Below are 17193 nucleotides of genomic sequence, written 5' to 3' on the forward strand. Positions count from 1 at the left end.
TGGAGCAGCAAAGGGCGGAGTTCACGGCTCTGATCTTGTGCTTTTAAAAGGGGTGATTCTGATTTATTATTATGTTAACTTTGACACCGTATGTCAGCAATAGCGTGTCACTATAAAGCTTTTTATAGAGAGATACCTCCACATTCCAGAGGGGTGAATCCTTTATCATAAGCTGTCCGTCTGAAGGCTTTCCCCCCGAACTCAATATGATTTTCACTTTTCATGATAATGGTGATGGCGATGATGATAATGCAGTTTGCATTGTGATGGTAATGTGAGTTCCTGGCGTCACGGGGAGACTGTGCGAGGAGACGCTGCACTGGTGTCCACCATGCTGGCTTTGAACCTTCTTTTGCCCTTCAGTGTCTGACTGATGGATCATGTCTGTCTGACTGAAACGCTGCATCTGTCTTTCACTTTGTCCTCCTACTTACATGTTTCTGTCAATCAGTTGCTTTGACTTTTATTGTCTGCTTCTTAGTTTCCCCTCTAGCGTGTTCCCTTATGTTTCATCAGCATGCCTCCTCAGTACTGTAACGTCTGTACTGTTGCTTGTCTGGTCTTTTTCATATACCATATACTTATCCAGAACATGGCCCTCTGCCACCTTTTCACACCTCTACATTTTTTTATCTGCCTCGCCCATTAATCTTGTCTGTTTGTGCCCCATCTCTCCCTATCTCCCCGCTGTCATTCTTTGTGTCGTTTCTTTTATCTGTGGTTCACATCAAACACTGGCACCAGATTGATTCTCATGTGAACAAGGCTGCAGTGGGGGGCCAGGGACCTCTTCCCCGGGCTTTGAAGCTCCATTCCATCCTGTTCACTGCTTCTCGGACCCCCACCCCACCCCAACACACACACACACACACACACACACACACACACACACACACACACACACACACACATACACACACACACACACACCCTCTGTCCACTTCCCTCTCTGTCCCTTGTGGAACATTTCAAAACACACTACCTTTTACTTTGTTGTGTCAAACACAAACAAATTTACACAATTTTTTTGTTATTCATTAAAGCAATATTACGTAAAAATGTGTAATTTGTGATTTAAGTGTGATTCATTTCTACAGCAGCGTCATAAATGGTGTAAACAGTATACCAGTATTTGTGATGATTCAATTAAAATTAAACCAAAATAAGTGAATCAGCAACTTTGCCATCAGCTAAAAATCAAAAAAGTGCAGCAACACAAGATATATAGAAAGACAGCTAATATTGCTCACTAATCTAATAGCAAGAGGACCTATTTTTCTCTGTGACATCATCTTGTGCAGCATGTGCAGGTTTCTGCCCGTCCTGAAACCAAAAACAAAAAAACCTGCCCAACAGCATTGTTAAATAGTGCAGTTATAAGTACTAGATATGAGGACGCGATAATGACAAGTCAGTCAACTCACCAACTGCCAACGAATAAGAATACTCTGAGAATTATTCTCCCATCGCCTAATTTCTTTGTTTAACGTTAACATCGATGGATTCTCTGGACTTATTGAGCCCTTACCTGTTCAGGTACAAAAGGAGGAACTTTCTGGTGAAGGACACATTGAGACCTGCAGACCTTGATGCCCTCCAGCATTTTGAGATCCATCCTACTGATGTCTTGCTTATCACGTACCCTAAATCAGGTCAGTTGCTTGTTTGTTTGTGTGTGTGTGTGTGTGTGTGTGTGTGTGTGTGTGCTCACAGCTTTTATCAGGCAAGAGTTAATATATATATATATATATATATATATATATATATAGAGAGAGAGAGAGAGAGAGAGAGAGAGAGAGATAGATATATAGAGATATATATAGATAGATAGATCAGTGGTGGGCCGTCAGGGCCAGCAAGGCCTTCTCGGCCTAACATTACCAGAAATCATGATCATAATTATGATAAAGGTTAATTTCATTTTTTATTTTCTTTCCCTAAATATCTTAAAGTATTCATATTCTCTTCATGTCATATTATGCTCCTTCCAGGCAAGGCAAGGCAAGGCAAGGCAAGTTTATTTGTATAGCACAATTCAACACAAGGTAATTCAAAGTGCTTTACATACACATTAAAAGCGGCAAGACACAATTGAAAACAATAAAAACAGTCAATTAAAACAGGGAAGATACAGCAGGATAAAAAAAAGAGATAAAATAATAAAAAGCACAAGTCAAACATTGTGTAGTTAAAAAGTAAGGGCAGTAGAGTAGAGCAGATAAGTGTTAAAGTTAAGAGTACGCTTCAGTAAACAATAGTGTTTTTAGTCCTGATTTAAAGGAGCTGACCGTTTGGGCAGACCTCAGATCTACAGGTAGTTTGTTCCACAGGTGAGGAGCATAATAACTGAAAGCTGCCTCACCCCGCTTAGTTCTTGTTTTTGGGACACGCAACAAGCCAGTTCCAGATGACCTAAGGGGTCTGGATGCTTCATAGAGAGGGAGCAGATCAAGCATGTAATTTGGTCTGAGACCATTCAGAGCTTTGTAGACCAGCAGTAAGATTTTAAAATCTATCCTCTGACTCACAGGAAGCCAGTGTAGTGATTTAAGGACTGGTGTAATATGGTCCAGTTTCCTGGTGTTTGTGAGGACTCTGGCGGCAGCGTTCTGGATCAGCTGCAGCTGCCTGATTGATTTTTTGTTAAGACCTGTGAAGATGCCATTGCAGTAATCCAACCTACTAAAAATAAATGCATGGATAAGTTTTTCCATGTCTTGTTTGGACAGAAGACCCTTAATTCTAGCTATGTTTTTCAGGTGGTAATAGGCAGATTTAGTGATAAGCTTTAGATGGCTGTTGAAGTTCAGGTCTGAGTCAATAATTACACCAAGATTTCTGGCTTGATTTGTAGCTGTCAATGACATAGAGCCAAGGTGAGCGCTGATCTTAGATCTTTAATTTTTAGGGCCGAAAATGATCACCTCTGTCTTCTCTGCATTCAGCTGGAGAAAGTTCTGGCACATCCACTCATTGATTTGATGAATACAGTTACTCAATGAGAGTAAGGGACTGTAGTCGTGTGAGGACACTGAAATGTAGAGTTGTGTGTCATCGGCATAAGTATGGTAGGAGATGTTGTGATGTTCCATAATCTGAGCTAGCGGTAGCATATAGATGTTGAATAGAAGCGGTCCGAGAATGGACCCTTGAGGAACCCCACATGTGATCTTAGTTCGCTCAGACTCATGGTTTCCGATTGACACAAAAAAGTCCCTATCTTGTAAGTAAGATTTGAACCATTGTAGCACAGTGCCAGTGAGCCCCACCCACTGTTCCAGTCTGCTGACTAGTATGTTATGATCAACTGTGTCAAATGCAGCACTGAGATCCAGTAAAACCAGGACAGAGGATTTGCCTGCATCAGTGTTCAGATTAATATCATTTAAGACTTTGATAAGTACAGTCTCAGTGCTGTGGTGTCGCCGAAATCCAGACTGAAATGTGTTAAAAAGATTATTTTGCATCATAAAAGCATGAATTTGCTCAAAAACAACCTTTTCAATGATTTTCCCCAGAAATGGCAGATTTGATATTGGCCTATAGTTACTAATTGTTGTGGAATCCAGATTAGATTTTTTTAGGAGAGGTTTTATTACTGCAGTTTTCAAAGTCTGTGGAAACTGTCCTGCTTGGAGAGAAGAATTTATTATCTGCAGTACATCCGGAGCTATGCAGTTGAAAACAGTTTTAAAAAAGTTTGAAGGCAGAATATCAAGGCAGCAGGTTGTGGGCTTTAATTTTGAAACCGTTTCCGTGAGTGTTGTGTAATCTAGGAGGCTAAAATGTCCTAGCTTGACTAGAGGATGGGAAGGCACCAGTGTTATCATTCCTGAGCTGGAGCTGCACACTGCTTGTCTTATCTGTAATATTTTGTTTGTGAAGAAGGCTGCAAAGTCATTGCATGACTTGTTAGACAGCAGCTCAGGAGGGACTGATGCTGTGCGATTTGTCAGTCTGTCTACTACAGAAAAAAGTGTGCGGGCATTATTACTGTTTCTATTGATAATCTCTGAAAAATATGACTGCCTTGCATTCTTCAGTTCTTGATTATAGTTGCGAAGACCCTCTTTATAAATATCGTAATATACTTGGAGTTTGTTCTTTCGCCACCTGCGTTCAGCTTGTCTACATACTTTTTTCTGCACTTTAACTAGTTTGGCGTTTCTCCAGGGTGACTTTTTCCTCCCAGATAGAACTTTGGTCTTAATTGGGGCGATAGAGTCGATAACAGTCAAAACATTGGAACTAAAACTGTTAACAAGGTCATCAACTAGAGCTGAGGGCAGGGTTGGTGATGGTGTAAAATCCTGGGTGAATAATGCACAAGTGTTTTCATTTATATAGCGCTTCCTGATTACCTCTGCTTCACCTTTTGTTGGATTGGCAAGGGTGGTCATTTTAAACAAAACACAGCAGTGATCAGAAAGAGCAACATCATTGACCACAACCTCAGAGATATTAAGACCTTTGGTAATAATTAGATCTAATATGTGTCCTCTGTTATGTGTTGGATCTGTGACATGCTGAGAAAGCCCAAAATTATCCAGAATATTTAAAAGTTCTTTAGCACACCCATCTTCAGGATCATCAACATGAATGTTAAAATCACCTACTAAAACAACACAGTCAAAATCTATGCACACAACAGACAGTAGTTTGGCAAAGTCATCAAAAAACCTTGCATCATATTTGGGGGGGTCTGTAGATGGTCAAATAGATTGCTCTATAGGGTGATTTTGACTGAATGGCAACATATTCAAAGGAGTCAAACTGACCATAAGACATGTTTTTGCATTGGAAGCTGTCCTTGAACAGGGTGGCAACTCCACCTCCTCTCTTATGTATTCTTGCTTCACTGAAGAAACTAAAATTTGGGGGGGTTGACTCAATAAGAACTGCTGCACTATTATCCTGACTTAACCAAGTTTCAGTTAAAAACATAAAATCAAGGTTGTGCTTGTGAATAAAATCATTGATTAAGAAAGATTTGCCAAGCAGAGATCTGATATTTAAAAGAGCTAAATGTAAATCCTTAACAGGAGACGCTGGTGAGTTTGGAGGATGACATGCTATACTCAGTAGATTGGCAGAGTTAATTGAACTCTTTTTATTTCTCACCAGTTTGATCCCTTTTCTGTTTCCAGTGCTGTTGTTTTTAGGTTAGAGTTTTTATCGAATCAGAATTCAGCTATCTTATGTTGCCAGGCTGTATGAAATCTGCCTGGGCCTTCAGAATCAACAATGCGGGCGTCTGTGCACTGTAAGTGAACGGGCAAATACAGTTGATAGATAGTTGCGATAGCCAATCAGATCACGAGTTGTGTCAGTAAGGCCCTCTAGCTGGCCTCACGTTGAACGTGACATTTACGCGTCCTGTGATTGGATATGGATACTACTAGTTTGAGCCACGGCAGTGCTATGCATAGACATGTCTATGGTGCTATGCAGATCAACCAGTCTATGAGATCAACAGAGTCACACCCGGCCGGGACTGTTAACGGTATGTAAATAATCTGGCGCATTGGCGCAGCTGTGTGGATGTACTCAAAGCAACAGGTCACAGAAAGTCGTGATACGTCACGTTTTGACATGAAAAAGTTTTTTCACAAAGAGACTTGTTTATTGTGTCGCTGTCGCCAAAGTATGGCCGTCTTGTTAGTGTCTTTCTGATATTAAACTGCGATTTTGCAATGTATTGTACAATCTTGTTAAAGTTTGCATATTCTTTGTGGACTCATTTAATAAAACTTTTTGGAAAGATAATTTTAAAGACCCTTTTATTTTTAAGTTTTGACAGTAGCATACCAGATATGTTTTAATTGCTGATGCGCCGGATAATAGCCCATTTTGTAGGCTACACAACTGAGGTGATGCAATGCCTAGTAGTGCTTAAGTGTGTTTCTAACTACTCTCCAGTCCTGGTGTTATAAATGCTGGCATAATGAAAGGTATTTATTGACTAAGTTGGACATCACTGAAGGCCTAAGTGTGAAATGCACCGCCCGCCACTGAGATAGATAGATAGATATAGATATATAATATGAGATATAACAAGCATGCTTATATATATAAATAGTGAATAAACTTTGATGAGATTATATCTCTCTTTTATATACCTACTTAAGTTTAGTTTTATGGGTAGATCATTTGAGTTGAGTTTTTGTCACCATGATAGCATCACAATCAAATGCAAACAAACATATACATCAGGTTTCTCCAGGACCACACACGCTGCTGATAAAAAAAATATATTTTTTAAATCAAGCGGGTGTGGTATGATCTTACTCCTCTTTTGAATTTCAGACATCCTCCATTTTGTTTGACTCTGCAGGCACAGCATGGATGCAACAGATCCTGGTCCAGATCATGGATGCTGCACACCCTGACGGGACAGAAGATGCCACCAACAGGGCACGAGTTCCTTGGCTGGAGGAGAGAACCGCAGACGACCCTTTGAGAGAAAGGCCAGATCCTCGGATGTTTGGCACGCATCTCCCCCCTGACATGTTGCCCCAGGGAGTAAAAGCCAAACGAATCAAGGTAATTCACAATTATAACTTGTTTACAATGTGGGTGGAATTACACATAAAAAATAAAAATTAGAAAAAGATGCCCATGTCTCTGAAATCAGCTATAATCCAGCTATACACACACACACACACACACACACATATATATATATATATATATATATATATATATATATACCTATCTTTCTTTTAGGTTGTGTATGTGTGGAGGAACCCCAAAGATATCCTGGTGTCGCTCTATCACTTTGCCCACAGTTGGGTGTTGCTGGAACCACCTCAGAGCTTTGAGGATTTCTTTCAGCAGTTCCTGGATGGTAATGGTAGGTTCACTAGTTGTGTTTTGTTAAATCTTACATGGTGGAATGTACCTAAGTATATTTACTCAAGTACTGTAGTTACAATTTTGTGGTACTTGTACTTCCACATCAGTAACTTTATACGTCTACTCCAAATATTGTACTTTTTACTCAACTACTTTTAGCTGACAGCTTTAGGTAATTTACAGGTGAAGATTTAACATAAAAACATGATCATATCATGATCAAGATCATGATTATAGTATAACCATAATATACTTGGAATACATGAAACAATCTGAGTGGGACCATCCTGCATAACAGGTACTTTTAATTTTGATGCTGATACTTTTGTACTTTTAATTAAGTAAGTTTTAAATGCAGGATGTTTACTTGTAGTGGAGTAATTTTACAGTTCGTATGAATACTTTTACTTAAGTAAGGTGTCTGTATACTTTATCCACTGAATCGCCTGCTTTTTATTGTAATTTAAAACAAAAAAAATGAATGTTTAAAATCAGTTATTTCACTTTTCACTTAAGATGTGTTTGTGAACCTCTTATTTTCAAAGTCTGGCATTTTTGAAGTTTTGGGAAACACACAGTTTCAGCTTTTGTGTTTCTTTTCAACACTGACACACATTTTATATCTCCAAAAGTTTACATGGGATCTTGGTTTGATCATGTGCGAGAATATCAGGAAGCACGAGACCAACTGGACATCCACTTTGTGAAGTATGAGGACATGTTGAAGGTCGGGAAACTTATTTTTTAAAATATATTTTATGTTTAATAGGACATTTGAATATGATAAGAATCTACTGAGCGATGTAGCAATGGATATCTTATGAGCCCACATAAGATGCAGCAAATTTTGACACCTATGATTGACAGGACCTCAGAGGGGAAGTGGTGAAGCTTTGTGCTTTCTTGGGAAAAGATTTGACAAATGAAGCTGTGGATCATGTTGTGGAGACGTCCATCTTTAAAAACATGAAGACCAACCCCAAAGCGAATTACAAGGACTTAGTTGATATCAACCGCTATAAGAAGGAAACCATGCGCAAAGGTTTGTTTGTCTGTTTGTGACATTAACAGAGGAGGATAAAGGCATGATGATGGTAATGATATAAGTATCAGACCAGTACATCTCTGACATGTTGTCTGTCTGAACAGGTATAGCAGGTGACTGGAAGAATCACTTCACAGTTGCTCAGAACGAACGTTTTGACTACGTGTTCAAAGAGAAGATGAGCAACTTCCCGCTGACCTGCGTGTGGGAGATCAAACAGTAGCTCCTTTTTGTGCTCAGCTCAGCAAATAACTTGAGACATAAGCCTTGTTTCTGTTAAAGTCATTTGTTAAAAACTTGTATGTGCATTATTGAAAGTTTAAATGAATTTTGGTGTCAATCAAACCATCAAGCTTTTCTCATGCAAATATTCAAAATGCACATATAAATTAATTGATGGAAACATGACTATAGACTGCATTTAAAGAATGGATCACAGGTCTCCACCTCCTCACGTTGTACAAAAAGGAAGCCAAAATATCCCAGATACGATCTTGTGCTGGTGACGAAATTTGGAACCAGAGTCTGTGCAGAAGTGATGGAGTGGGTTTGTGATATCAAGTTCCCGCCCAAAATCCTGCCTGACCCAATCAGAGCTGAAAGCGACCCAATTTTAAAGCATCAAACAACTAATTAAAACCAAACTTACTAGGGAAAAACACTTGAACAAACATCAGTTTGATAAGAATTAAATAAAATGACAGAAACCATCTTTGGAAAAACATTTATTTGACATTTATGACCTACACTGCTGCCAGCCACCAGGGGGCAATCAAGATGTTTTAGCTTCACTTTCAGGGAGCTGTCATGTCATCCATCTTTATGTACAGTCTATGACTTGAGAGAGTCTCCCTGAACATGACAAAAGTCACAACAACAACAACATTGATTAACTGTGCTGGGACTGGTGCAGAAACTGGACTCCACTGCAGTCTTCAGTCTATAAACTTTCTCAGTGCTGATGTGATTAGTTAAAGATATACTGTGCAGAATTTCCCTAAACAAGACTAGGTTGAAACCTAGTTTATTGCTGAACCATGCACAGTCAAAGTGCTTAATTGTGGACACACCGTTGCAGGGAAAGTCAATGGTGGTGTCTATAAGTTGAATTCCTGGACATATAATGCATCTGTAGTGGTGTAAGTATTTGTTTGTTGTGTTAAGATGCATTTGAGACGAATACCTACTTTAATTTAATCAAGTCAACAGTGTCATCTAGTTTGGATTAACCATCTAAAGCTTCATGTTTAATTAATGTTAATGTTCTAGAAAAACACACACAAAAAACTATTCATACCATGTGAAAATATGCTTTTCTTTTATTTGGGTTACCTGACCCTTTAACCCAAAGCAGAAATAAATGATCAATTAAGCATCCAAGCAGTACAATAGATGTCTATAGCAGTGTGTTTGCAGGGCAATAATCCAGTGTTTCTCCTAGTATTTAATGCTTTTAATGCTTGTACTATGTTAATGTTTTAACCATTTATTTTCTGTAATGGCTGCATCTTTGTTTACTTCCATTTTTCCTGTCAGTGAAGGGTTCAAGTTTGTCGTCATAGTTCTGAGTTCAAACAGTTGAAGATGAATATAAGCATTATATACGCATGGTCATTGTGCTGATTTTGCACCTCTTGTCTAGCCAGTTCTTTGATGAGCCGTCAATAAATCCGCCGGAAACAAGTGATGTTGTGACTCTTTTTTTCATTTGGACGGTCAAGCATGAAGTTCAGCCCTGGGACAACCTTGTGCCTCACTGCGCCAGTATTGTCAATTTCCTGACTGCGTGAAGACGTACAGCCCACATAACTTATTTTTTTAACAGCAAGGCCCTTTGAGAGCGTCCGTGGCTGAACCATATTTAACCTTTCTGTGTCAGACCACCCGCTAGTGGCTGGGCCTCTGGCGGCCCATTCACCACCACAGTGGCACCGACAAGCTAGCCGAATATGATATAGAGCCGGACTGCAGACCAACAGCACAATTTATTCCCCACAAAACGCAAACATCTTTAGAAGATGTGTTGTGCGCTGCCTCACAAAGGCTCTGTAGGCCACAATGCCACAGCAGCAGTATAAATTACCTTCAGTTTGAGGTGGTGGGTTTTATGTAGAGAACGTCCACACCCAGCTCTTCCCATGATAAAAAAAAAGAAAATTTTCCCAGGTTATATCACACACAGGGGGTCTAGCTGAGTGAGCAGGGGGAAACAGGAGCTTTATCATTGATTTTGTCATTTTTGGTTATGTTTAATTTGGGCATAAGGAGATGTAAGATCACAAATATCCACAAGTGACATTATATATATGTACGTTTTTAAAATAGTTAATTACATTTACAAAAACGATTATTAGTATTTAGTTTTGTAAGTTGCCAGTGCTACTAATTATTTTCATTAATGATAAATTTGCTTTTTTTTTTTTTTTTTTTTTTTTTTTCTTTAACTCATTTTGATTTAATTTTATTGTTAGTTGGGCCTATGGACTCTCAGAAAACTGTGAAGAATGCTTGCCATAATTTTCTTAAAATGTCTTGTTTTATGGCATCATAAGACAAATTAAATCAGTAAATCCTCATAATTGATTAATGAGACATTTGAATATATTTGACAGGATTTATGGGTTATAAAAAAAATAGCTGCAATTGATCATTTTAACTGGCAGACTTCTTCTAATGTGAAATCTGGGCATCAAAGTCTGTGTTTTCAAACAACAAAAACTGACCATTTTTTAGGCATTTTGTCATTAATTATGTTTTTGGTTAGTTTGTCTGCTTGTCAGCAGGATTACCAGAAAACTTCTGGCCAAACTCTCACGAAAAACCTTGTGGAAGGGAATAGTATGGGTGAAAGAAGAACCCATAAAAATCATGAGTGGATCCAAATCAAGGAGTGCATAACAAAAATTTCACTTGACTTTGCGAGATAAGTCCTGGTGAAGGAAGGAGAGCCAAGAGACTTACTGGGTCTATATTTTTCAGACAGATCAGAGATTTGACTATAGTGTTTTGGCGAGACAAGTGATGTTGCCACAGTCCACCCTGCTGGAGATGACTGCATGAATGAGTTCATCTAACACGTTCCTGGACTTAGGACCTCTGATTCCTTCCATTTGTTTGAGATGATAAAATGCTGGTTTAGTTTTTGCCTTGATGTGTCTGCTGGAGTTCAGGCCTGAGTCCAAAAGTTTTGTCCTAACTGAGAAATCAATAAAATCATTAAAAGTATATGCAACATCTGGCAAATATTTAGACACTGAAAAATAATAGTTATCTTTACCCTGTAATAGCTGTGAACCACTATTCTGATCTGCCTCTCTCAATTCAAACTGAAACAAAACTGGACCAGGCTTACACTGCCACCATGTGGTAGCAGTGGGAAGTATAAACTTTTTAAATGGTTTTACATTTCTTGGAATGGAAATATCTGTTCTTATATGTTTCTTGATTTGTATGTTTCTATATTTTTGAGGGAATGTGTAAAAGTATTCATAAGACAAAATTAATATGCTGATACATTTTTATTATATTCAAATGTTGTTGTTTTTTCAATAGACTAGCATTTGGGCTCATCTGCTTCTTCTTCTGCCAGCAAGGACGTGGCCTAAAAAGAGGCATTCAGATTTGATTAGTCTCAGCATGTTGAATTTATTTTGAGATTTGAGCATGAGGAGTGTGTTTGCTTACAGTCTCAGTACAGCAGGATGTAGCGCCCTCTGGCTCCCATTTATCACAATTAATCTGGGTACAAGCTGGGAAGTCATCATCCATAAATCCAGATATGTCAGATGGCGGAGCATAGAGGTATCTGTGACCGACAGGCTCATCATCTTCATACACATATGGGTCGAGGTAGTTGGAGCTGAAAGTGAGCTGATGCAGAGTCCTCAACACCCAGCTGCTTTCTGTGACCACAGTGCAAGAAGGAGCCTCAACATCACTCCTCAGACCGAATGGGGTCTTCATCAGGGGAGAAGAGCAATCCCACGTAGGAGGAAAGTCTGTCTCCCACATGTGGTCACCTCCAGGTCCAGGTGGAGATTTGGAGGGTCCAGATCCAGATGGTGAGAAGGAGATACAGCCTAGCTCAGAGCTATTGCACTCTGGGTAGTAGAGGTATTGTTTTCCCCAATGGACTTTTGCAAGATCACACACAGCGTATTCATTGTCACTTTTTAAAGCATTAAGGCAGGAGACTGTTTGCATCCAAGCTGAAAGACAAGAAGAAGAATGTTTATGTACTAATTTTTATGTTGTATTTGGTCATGGCCAAGCTAGTTTGGATTATTTTATATACACTGTTTGGTTTCCTCAATCAGTGCAGTCTAATCTAATATTGGACTAAGAGTCATATTTGCCACTGATACAATGAAGACAAAGTGTAGTGTGTCATTGGATGGAATTCCTCAAATAAAGCACCTCAAAGTTATCCTACTACACAACTAAATATTATCTACTTTCAACCACTGCAACAGGTATTCAAAATATTACATTCAGGATATGAGGGCATTATTTGACGGATACCAGATATTCTACTGTAAGATATATAAAACATATTTGAAAAGTAAAACAATTAACCTATAAAAAAAGACTCATTGTTTTGAGAAGATATACACTTTTTCTGTCAAGAATAAATCTCTATATTCAACAAATTTGCCACCTGGCGTCAATATATATTCTCAACAATAACTAGCCTAACTGATGCAAAATACATGTTAAAATGCCCTACCTGGTTGGGAAAATGTCTCCATAGTTGACTTTTGAATCTGCATGTTTATTTTACCAGGACTACAGGTTCTGCTTACTCGGTTTGTAAATGTCGACTGAACTGTTTGGTGAAATGTTTGGTCTGTATTTGAGTTCTGATCATAGAATGGAACATCAGAATTAAGTCCATGGAACTGAATCATTCTGGAACTCTTTTGAAACGGAACTTACTTAAAATGTGAAATCTGCTTATAGCACTGTATAATTATAGTTATAAGCACTTATAAAGATTCAGACAAAGATTCAGCATGCTTTAGGCTATAACACATTATAAAGCATTTAATAATGACATATAAAATCAAGTATTCTAAGTGGTCATTGTTTGCTTTAATTAAAGTGCAAAGATATCCATAAGTCTATGCAAGAAAAACACACAAAACACTGTAAAATGAATTATTTTGAAAGCTATAATATACTATGAATCTTGCAAATTTAATTGCAAATTATTTTCTGTATTACACCATGACAAACTAATACTACAAAGGGATTATTATTATTATTATTATTATTGATTTGCTTTCATATGGCTGTAGTTGCTTCGTTTAGCTCTTTAAATCCGCATTCATTGTTGGGGATTTTTTTTAAAGCACTGAAAAAATTAAAAGTTGTTTGCTGCTTGTGATCAGTGAATTCCAATAACATTGTATTTTACATTAGAGACACTAGAGGGAGCTCTCTAATCAGTCTCCACCATCTCCTGAGCTCAAATAAATGCACAGTGGATGTTATTGCTCATCTAAACTAACTGCAACATAATGCCAAGGACTGCTATTTAAATATGAAATGAGTTTTGATGTATTGTGAAACAAAAAAATAAGTATAAAATATCCTGCAGGGGGATAATTCATTTAAAAAGCCCCAGGTAGAAGACTTTGGACGTCACTTCATACCATCAGACACAGACTGCACACTCCACACATCTGGAGTCCAGAACTGGTTTGGGGGTTCTGTCACTGTCCTCTGACCCCATCTCTAAATTTATCAGGACTTGTGTCACCATGTGCATCTCTCATATTTCTGCTGGCTGATGGGACCGGCTAAGAATAGAAGAGCACTGACACAGATTAACACGGCTGGTCTCTCTCGCTCCCTCTCACTCTTTCTAAAAACCAATTATTTTCCATCTGTCACTTTTACAACCATGAACCTCCTTCTACACTGTGTGTGTTTTGACCTTTTTGTATGTTTGACCACTGACCTCATCCTATAGAGTATAAGGAAGACGGGAAGACCTGCTGTCCACATAAACAGTTCAGGTATCAACAATCCCAGCAGGCCAGTTTGACCTTTATTAGTGTGATATTAGATGAGCATAGAGAAGGTTGTTGTGGCAGATAAATAACTTTGCTCTCAACTTTGCCCTTGTTGTAAACTTGGGTGTTTTATTTATGTCTCTGACTGTAAAGTGGCACAGGAAAGACAACAGAGTCCCTCTGTGACTTTCTAAATGTCATGTCTAATCCCAGGATGGAGCAGGATTTCCAGGATATGTGGGGTTGTCCCTGAGAGAGAGAGAGAGAGAGAGAGAGAGAGAGAGAGAGAGAGAGAGAGAGAGAGAGAGAGAGAGAGAGAGAGAGAGAGAGAGAGTTGATCCAGCACTCACAGTTAGCCAACTAAAACCTGATGTTCAGGGTTATTTAAGGTGAACTTCGAATGCATCTTCAAGTTGCCTTTCCCTTTCCTCTTCCTCTGTCTTTGTCTCCTTAGCTGTATGTAAATGTGAAATGTGTCTGAGTGTGTGTGTGTGTGTGTGTGTCCAGATCATATCAGTTTGAATCTGAAAGTTAATAGTACATTTGATTACTTTCTCCAAAAAGCAACTTATTTTAGCTAGCCTTTAGATTAGCTCAGTGCCAAGGCAAACACAGGTGACGGCTGCAGCTAATGCAAACAGATCAAACCAAGGCTTCAGACCAAAGCACACCTTGAGTCCTTGACAAAACTATTTCTGTACAAGGTACATTTGCTGCTTGTGTGAAGTTTTTGTTTACACTGTATCACATGATCGTTCTCAGCAGATGTCATGGAACTGTAATTGCTCATATACTTTTTTTCCGAGCACTTGTCCTGGGGTGCCTGTAGGTAAGATAAATATATATTTCCTGTCTTAAGCCACATGTTGGGTAACATATAAAGTGACACAAATAAGGACTGAACTGACAAAAGTAGTAACTCTGTAAAACACCTAGAATAAGATGTAATAATGAAGAATAATGAAAGTGGGGTTGTTTAAATATTTGTTCTTTCATCAGATACCTCTCTCGCGACCAACCCACCTTGATGCCCCCATGTCAAAAAAGAAGAAACAAAAGTGTACTTTTTGATGCCCCTAAAGTAGAAAAAACATGACAAAAACCCTTGCACTCTGCCCTTCCAGTAGAAAAAGCATGATGCAGTGCCTTTGGGGTGGCTTTCCAGTGAAGAAAAAACATGCAGTGCACGAATAAGTGTAAAACTGAGAAAACCTGATGCACTGCTCTTCCAGTGAAAAAAACACAAGGAAGTAGGCCTTAAAATTGAAGAAAAAAAAACATGATACAGGCTGACCTACATGCATGAAAACTCTCTGTATGCTGGTGCCCCACCGTGTGCAGCATGTGCTCTTTTTTTGTTAATTTTTTGCCGCTGAACCTCGGACCACCTGAGTGACTTTTTGTCTTTTTCAAATCAAAATACATCATTTTAAGTAGTCTATTAAATAATATGTATTGCTTTAAATCCATATGTTCCCCACCAGCAGAGTGCACACCAACCTTGCAGCCAAGTGTAAGCTGACATGGGATTACAAGGCTTGAAGAAAAAGATGTCCTCCTATTTATGCCTCTCTGTCAGCAGATAGTCTTTCCACAATGTCAGAACATAATGCTGGATGCGAACAGCTGCGTAAACACATGAAGCCAGTTTGCCCACTGAGGTGAAGAGCTTTTATGACATTTGTTTAGCAGTCATCATCACTGAGAGCAGTTAAAACACCATAAAGTTAGAAAGTGGAGAACAACATATCTGTGCTGCATCACAGATATCTGGCTAAACACAGGAGATAAGTCTTATCTTTACTGTTAGCAGTCCGCCTGTGAAAGAAAAACCAAAGGTAACCTAAAGTCACAAAGTCACAAAAGCAAAAGTACTCATTATGCAGAATGGCCCCACTCAAGATTGTTTTATATATTTTAAATATATTATTGGACTATTATTGTTGATGCATTTATGTAAGCAGCATTTACTGTTGTCAGGTAGGGCTAATTTGAACTACTCCATATAATGGTTTAATTTTAAAAAAAATGCATCTAAAATCATTTTATATTGATTATGTTTTTCTTGTTAAATCTCAACATGAAAAGTAACTAAAGCTGGTAGCTAAATGTTGTGGAGTAAAAGTACAATACTTGCCTCCAAAATGTACTGGAGTAGAAGTATAAAGGTACATACATGGATATGCTCAAATAAAGTACAAGAACTTTAAATTGTACAGTACAGTCATTACATTCGACCACTGTGAGTGAGTGAGTGAGTGAGTGAGTGAGTCAGTGAGTCAGTGAGTGAATGAATGAATCAACATTATATTTAGAAATGTCGTTATAATTCATCTGAAGTATGTGTACAAACTATCATACTAGATCTGAAATGGATGCTCATGTTGCCCCTGCCAGAACCTGAAAATAACAGAATGAGGTGAGTGTAGGCAGACTGGAGAGACATTGAGGAAATGAGTCTAATTTCCTCCAAGATTCCTATCTCACATTCTTGGGATGGAAAACATTTTTGTTGATGATGATCACCATATTAAAAGAAACAATGCTGAGGACATGACTTTTGTTACCACAGCAATATTCCTGCAGGGGTCAAGATTTTCTCGCTACACCCCTGAATTCAGAAACAGAATTGACTGTTTTGGCCGATGTGTACAGATGGACAACAACATGCAATGTAAACAACATAGAATAATAGGCCTACAAGAGTGCAAAGAGTGCTGGGATATTGAGTGTTTATGTAACAGGCTACTTTTTGTAGGCTAATAATGATCAATATTATTATTATTATTATTATTATTGTATTGCACATTTCAAAACCATGTTCAAAACACAGTGCTTTACAGTGTGTTTAAGTAGGTGGATGTAAAAAAACAACAACCCAAAACAGTTTGTCACAGTGTATGTAACAATAAAATACATTGTTTATAATTTAAAAGAACAGACTGATGTGAAAAATGTTATCACTTATAAGAAATATTAAATAGACATCAAATACAAATTACTGCAAAGTCAAGAACACAAATAAAGAATGATAAATTACAATTAGAATACAACAACAACAATAATAATAATAATAATAATACATTTTATTTGTATAGCAACTTTCATACATGAAATGCAGCACAAAGTGCTTTACAACAAAGAAATTACAGGCACCAAGTGCTTCATATTGACCAGACAAAAAACAACAACATATGAAAACATATTAAAAACATGCAATCCATAAAATGGAAGTAAAAATATAGATAATAAAAAGCTGAAGCTGAGATGATATAA

The 17193-nt window shown here is 38.1% G+C and overlaps 2 protein-coding genes across 2 annotated transcripts; one reads left to right on the forward strand and one right to left on the reverse strand.

Annotated features, from left to right (window-relative positions):
• Nucleotides 1-5407: 5407 nt before the first annotated feature.
• On the forward strand, nucleotides 5408-9587 carry LOC131993498 (amine sulfotransferase-like). The gene is made up of 6 exons (XM_059359435.1): nucleotides 5408-5503; nucleotides 6335-6543; nucleotides 6727-6853; nucleotides 7488-7582; nucleotides 7723-7897; nucleotides 8005-9587. The coding sequence occupies exons 1-6, from the start codon at nucleotides 5422-5424 to the stop codon at nucleotides 8121-8123; spliced, it is 807 nt and encodes a 268-aa protein (XP_059215418.1). The 5' UTR covers nucleotides 5408-5421; the 3' UTR covers nucleotides 8124-9587.
• Nucleotides 9588-11399: 1812 nt separating this feature from the next.
• On the reverse strand, nucleotides 11400-12764 carry LOC131993769 (uncharacterized). The gene is made up of 3 exons (XM_059359791.1): nucleotides 12627-12764; nucleotides 11585-12108; nucleotides 11400-11501 (listed from the first exon to the last, which is right to left on the reverse strand). The coding sequence occupies exons 1-3, from the start codon at nucleotides 12667-12669 to the stop codon at nucleotides 11454-11456; spliced, it is 615 nt and encodes a 204-aa protein (XP_059215774.1). The 5' UTR covers nucleotides 12670-12764; the 3' UTR covers nucleotides 11400-11453.
• Between the last annotated feature and the right edge of the window lie 4429 nt (nucleotides 12765-17193).

The sequence above is a fragment of the Centropristis striata genome, chromosome 20 (assembly GCF_030273125.1).
Source record: "Centropristis striata isolate RG_2023a ecotype Rhode Island chromosome 20, C.striata_1.0, whole genome shotgun sequence".
Classification (NCBI taxonomy): Eukaryota; Metazoa; Chordata; class Actinopteri; order Perciformes; family Serranidae; genus Centropristis; species Centropristis striata.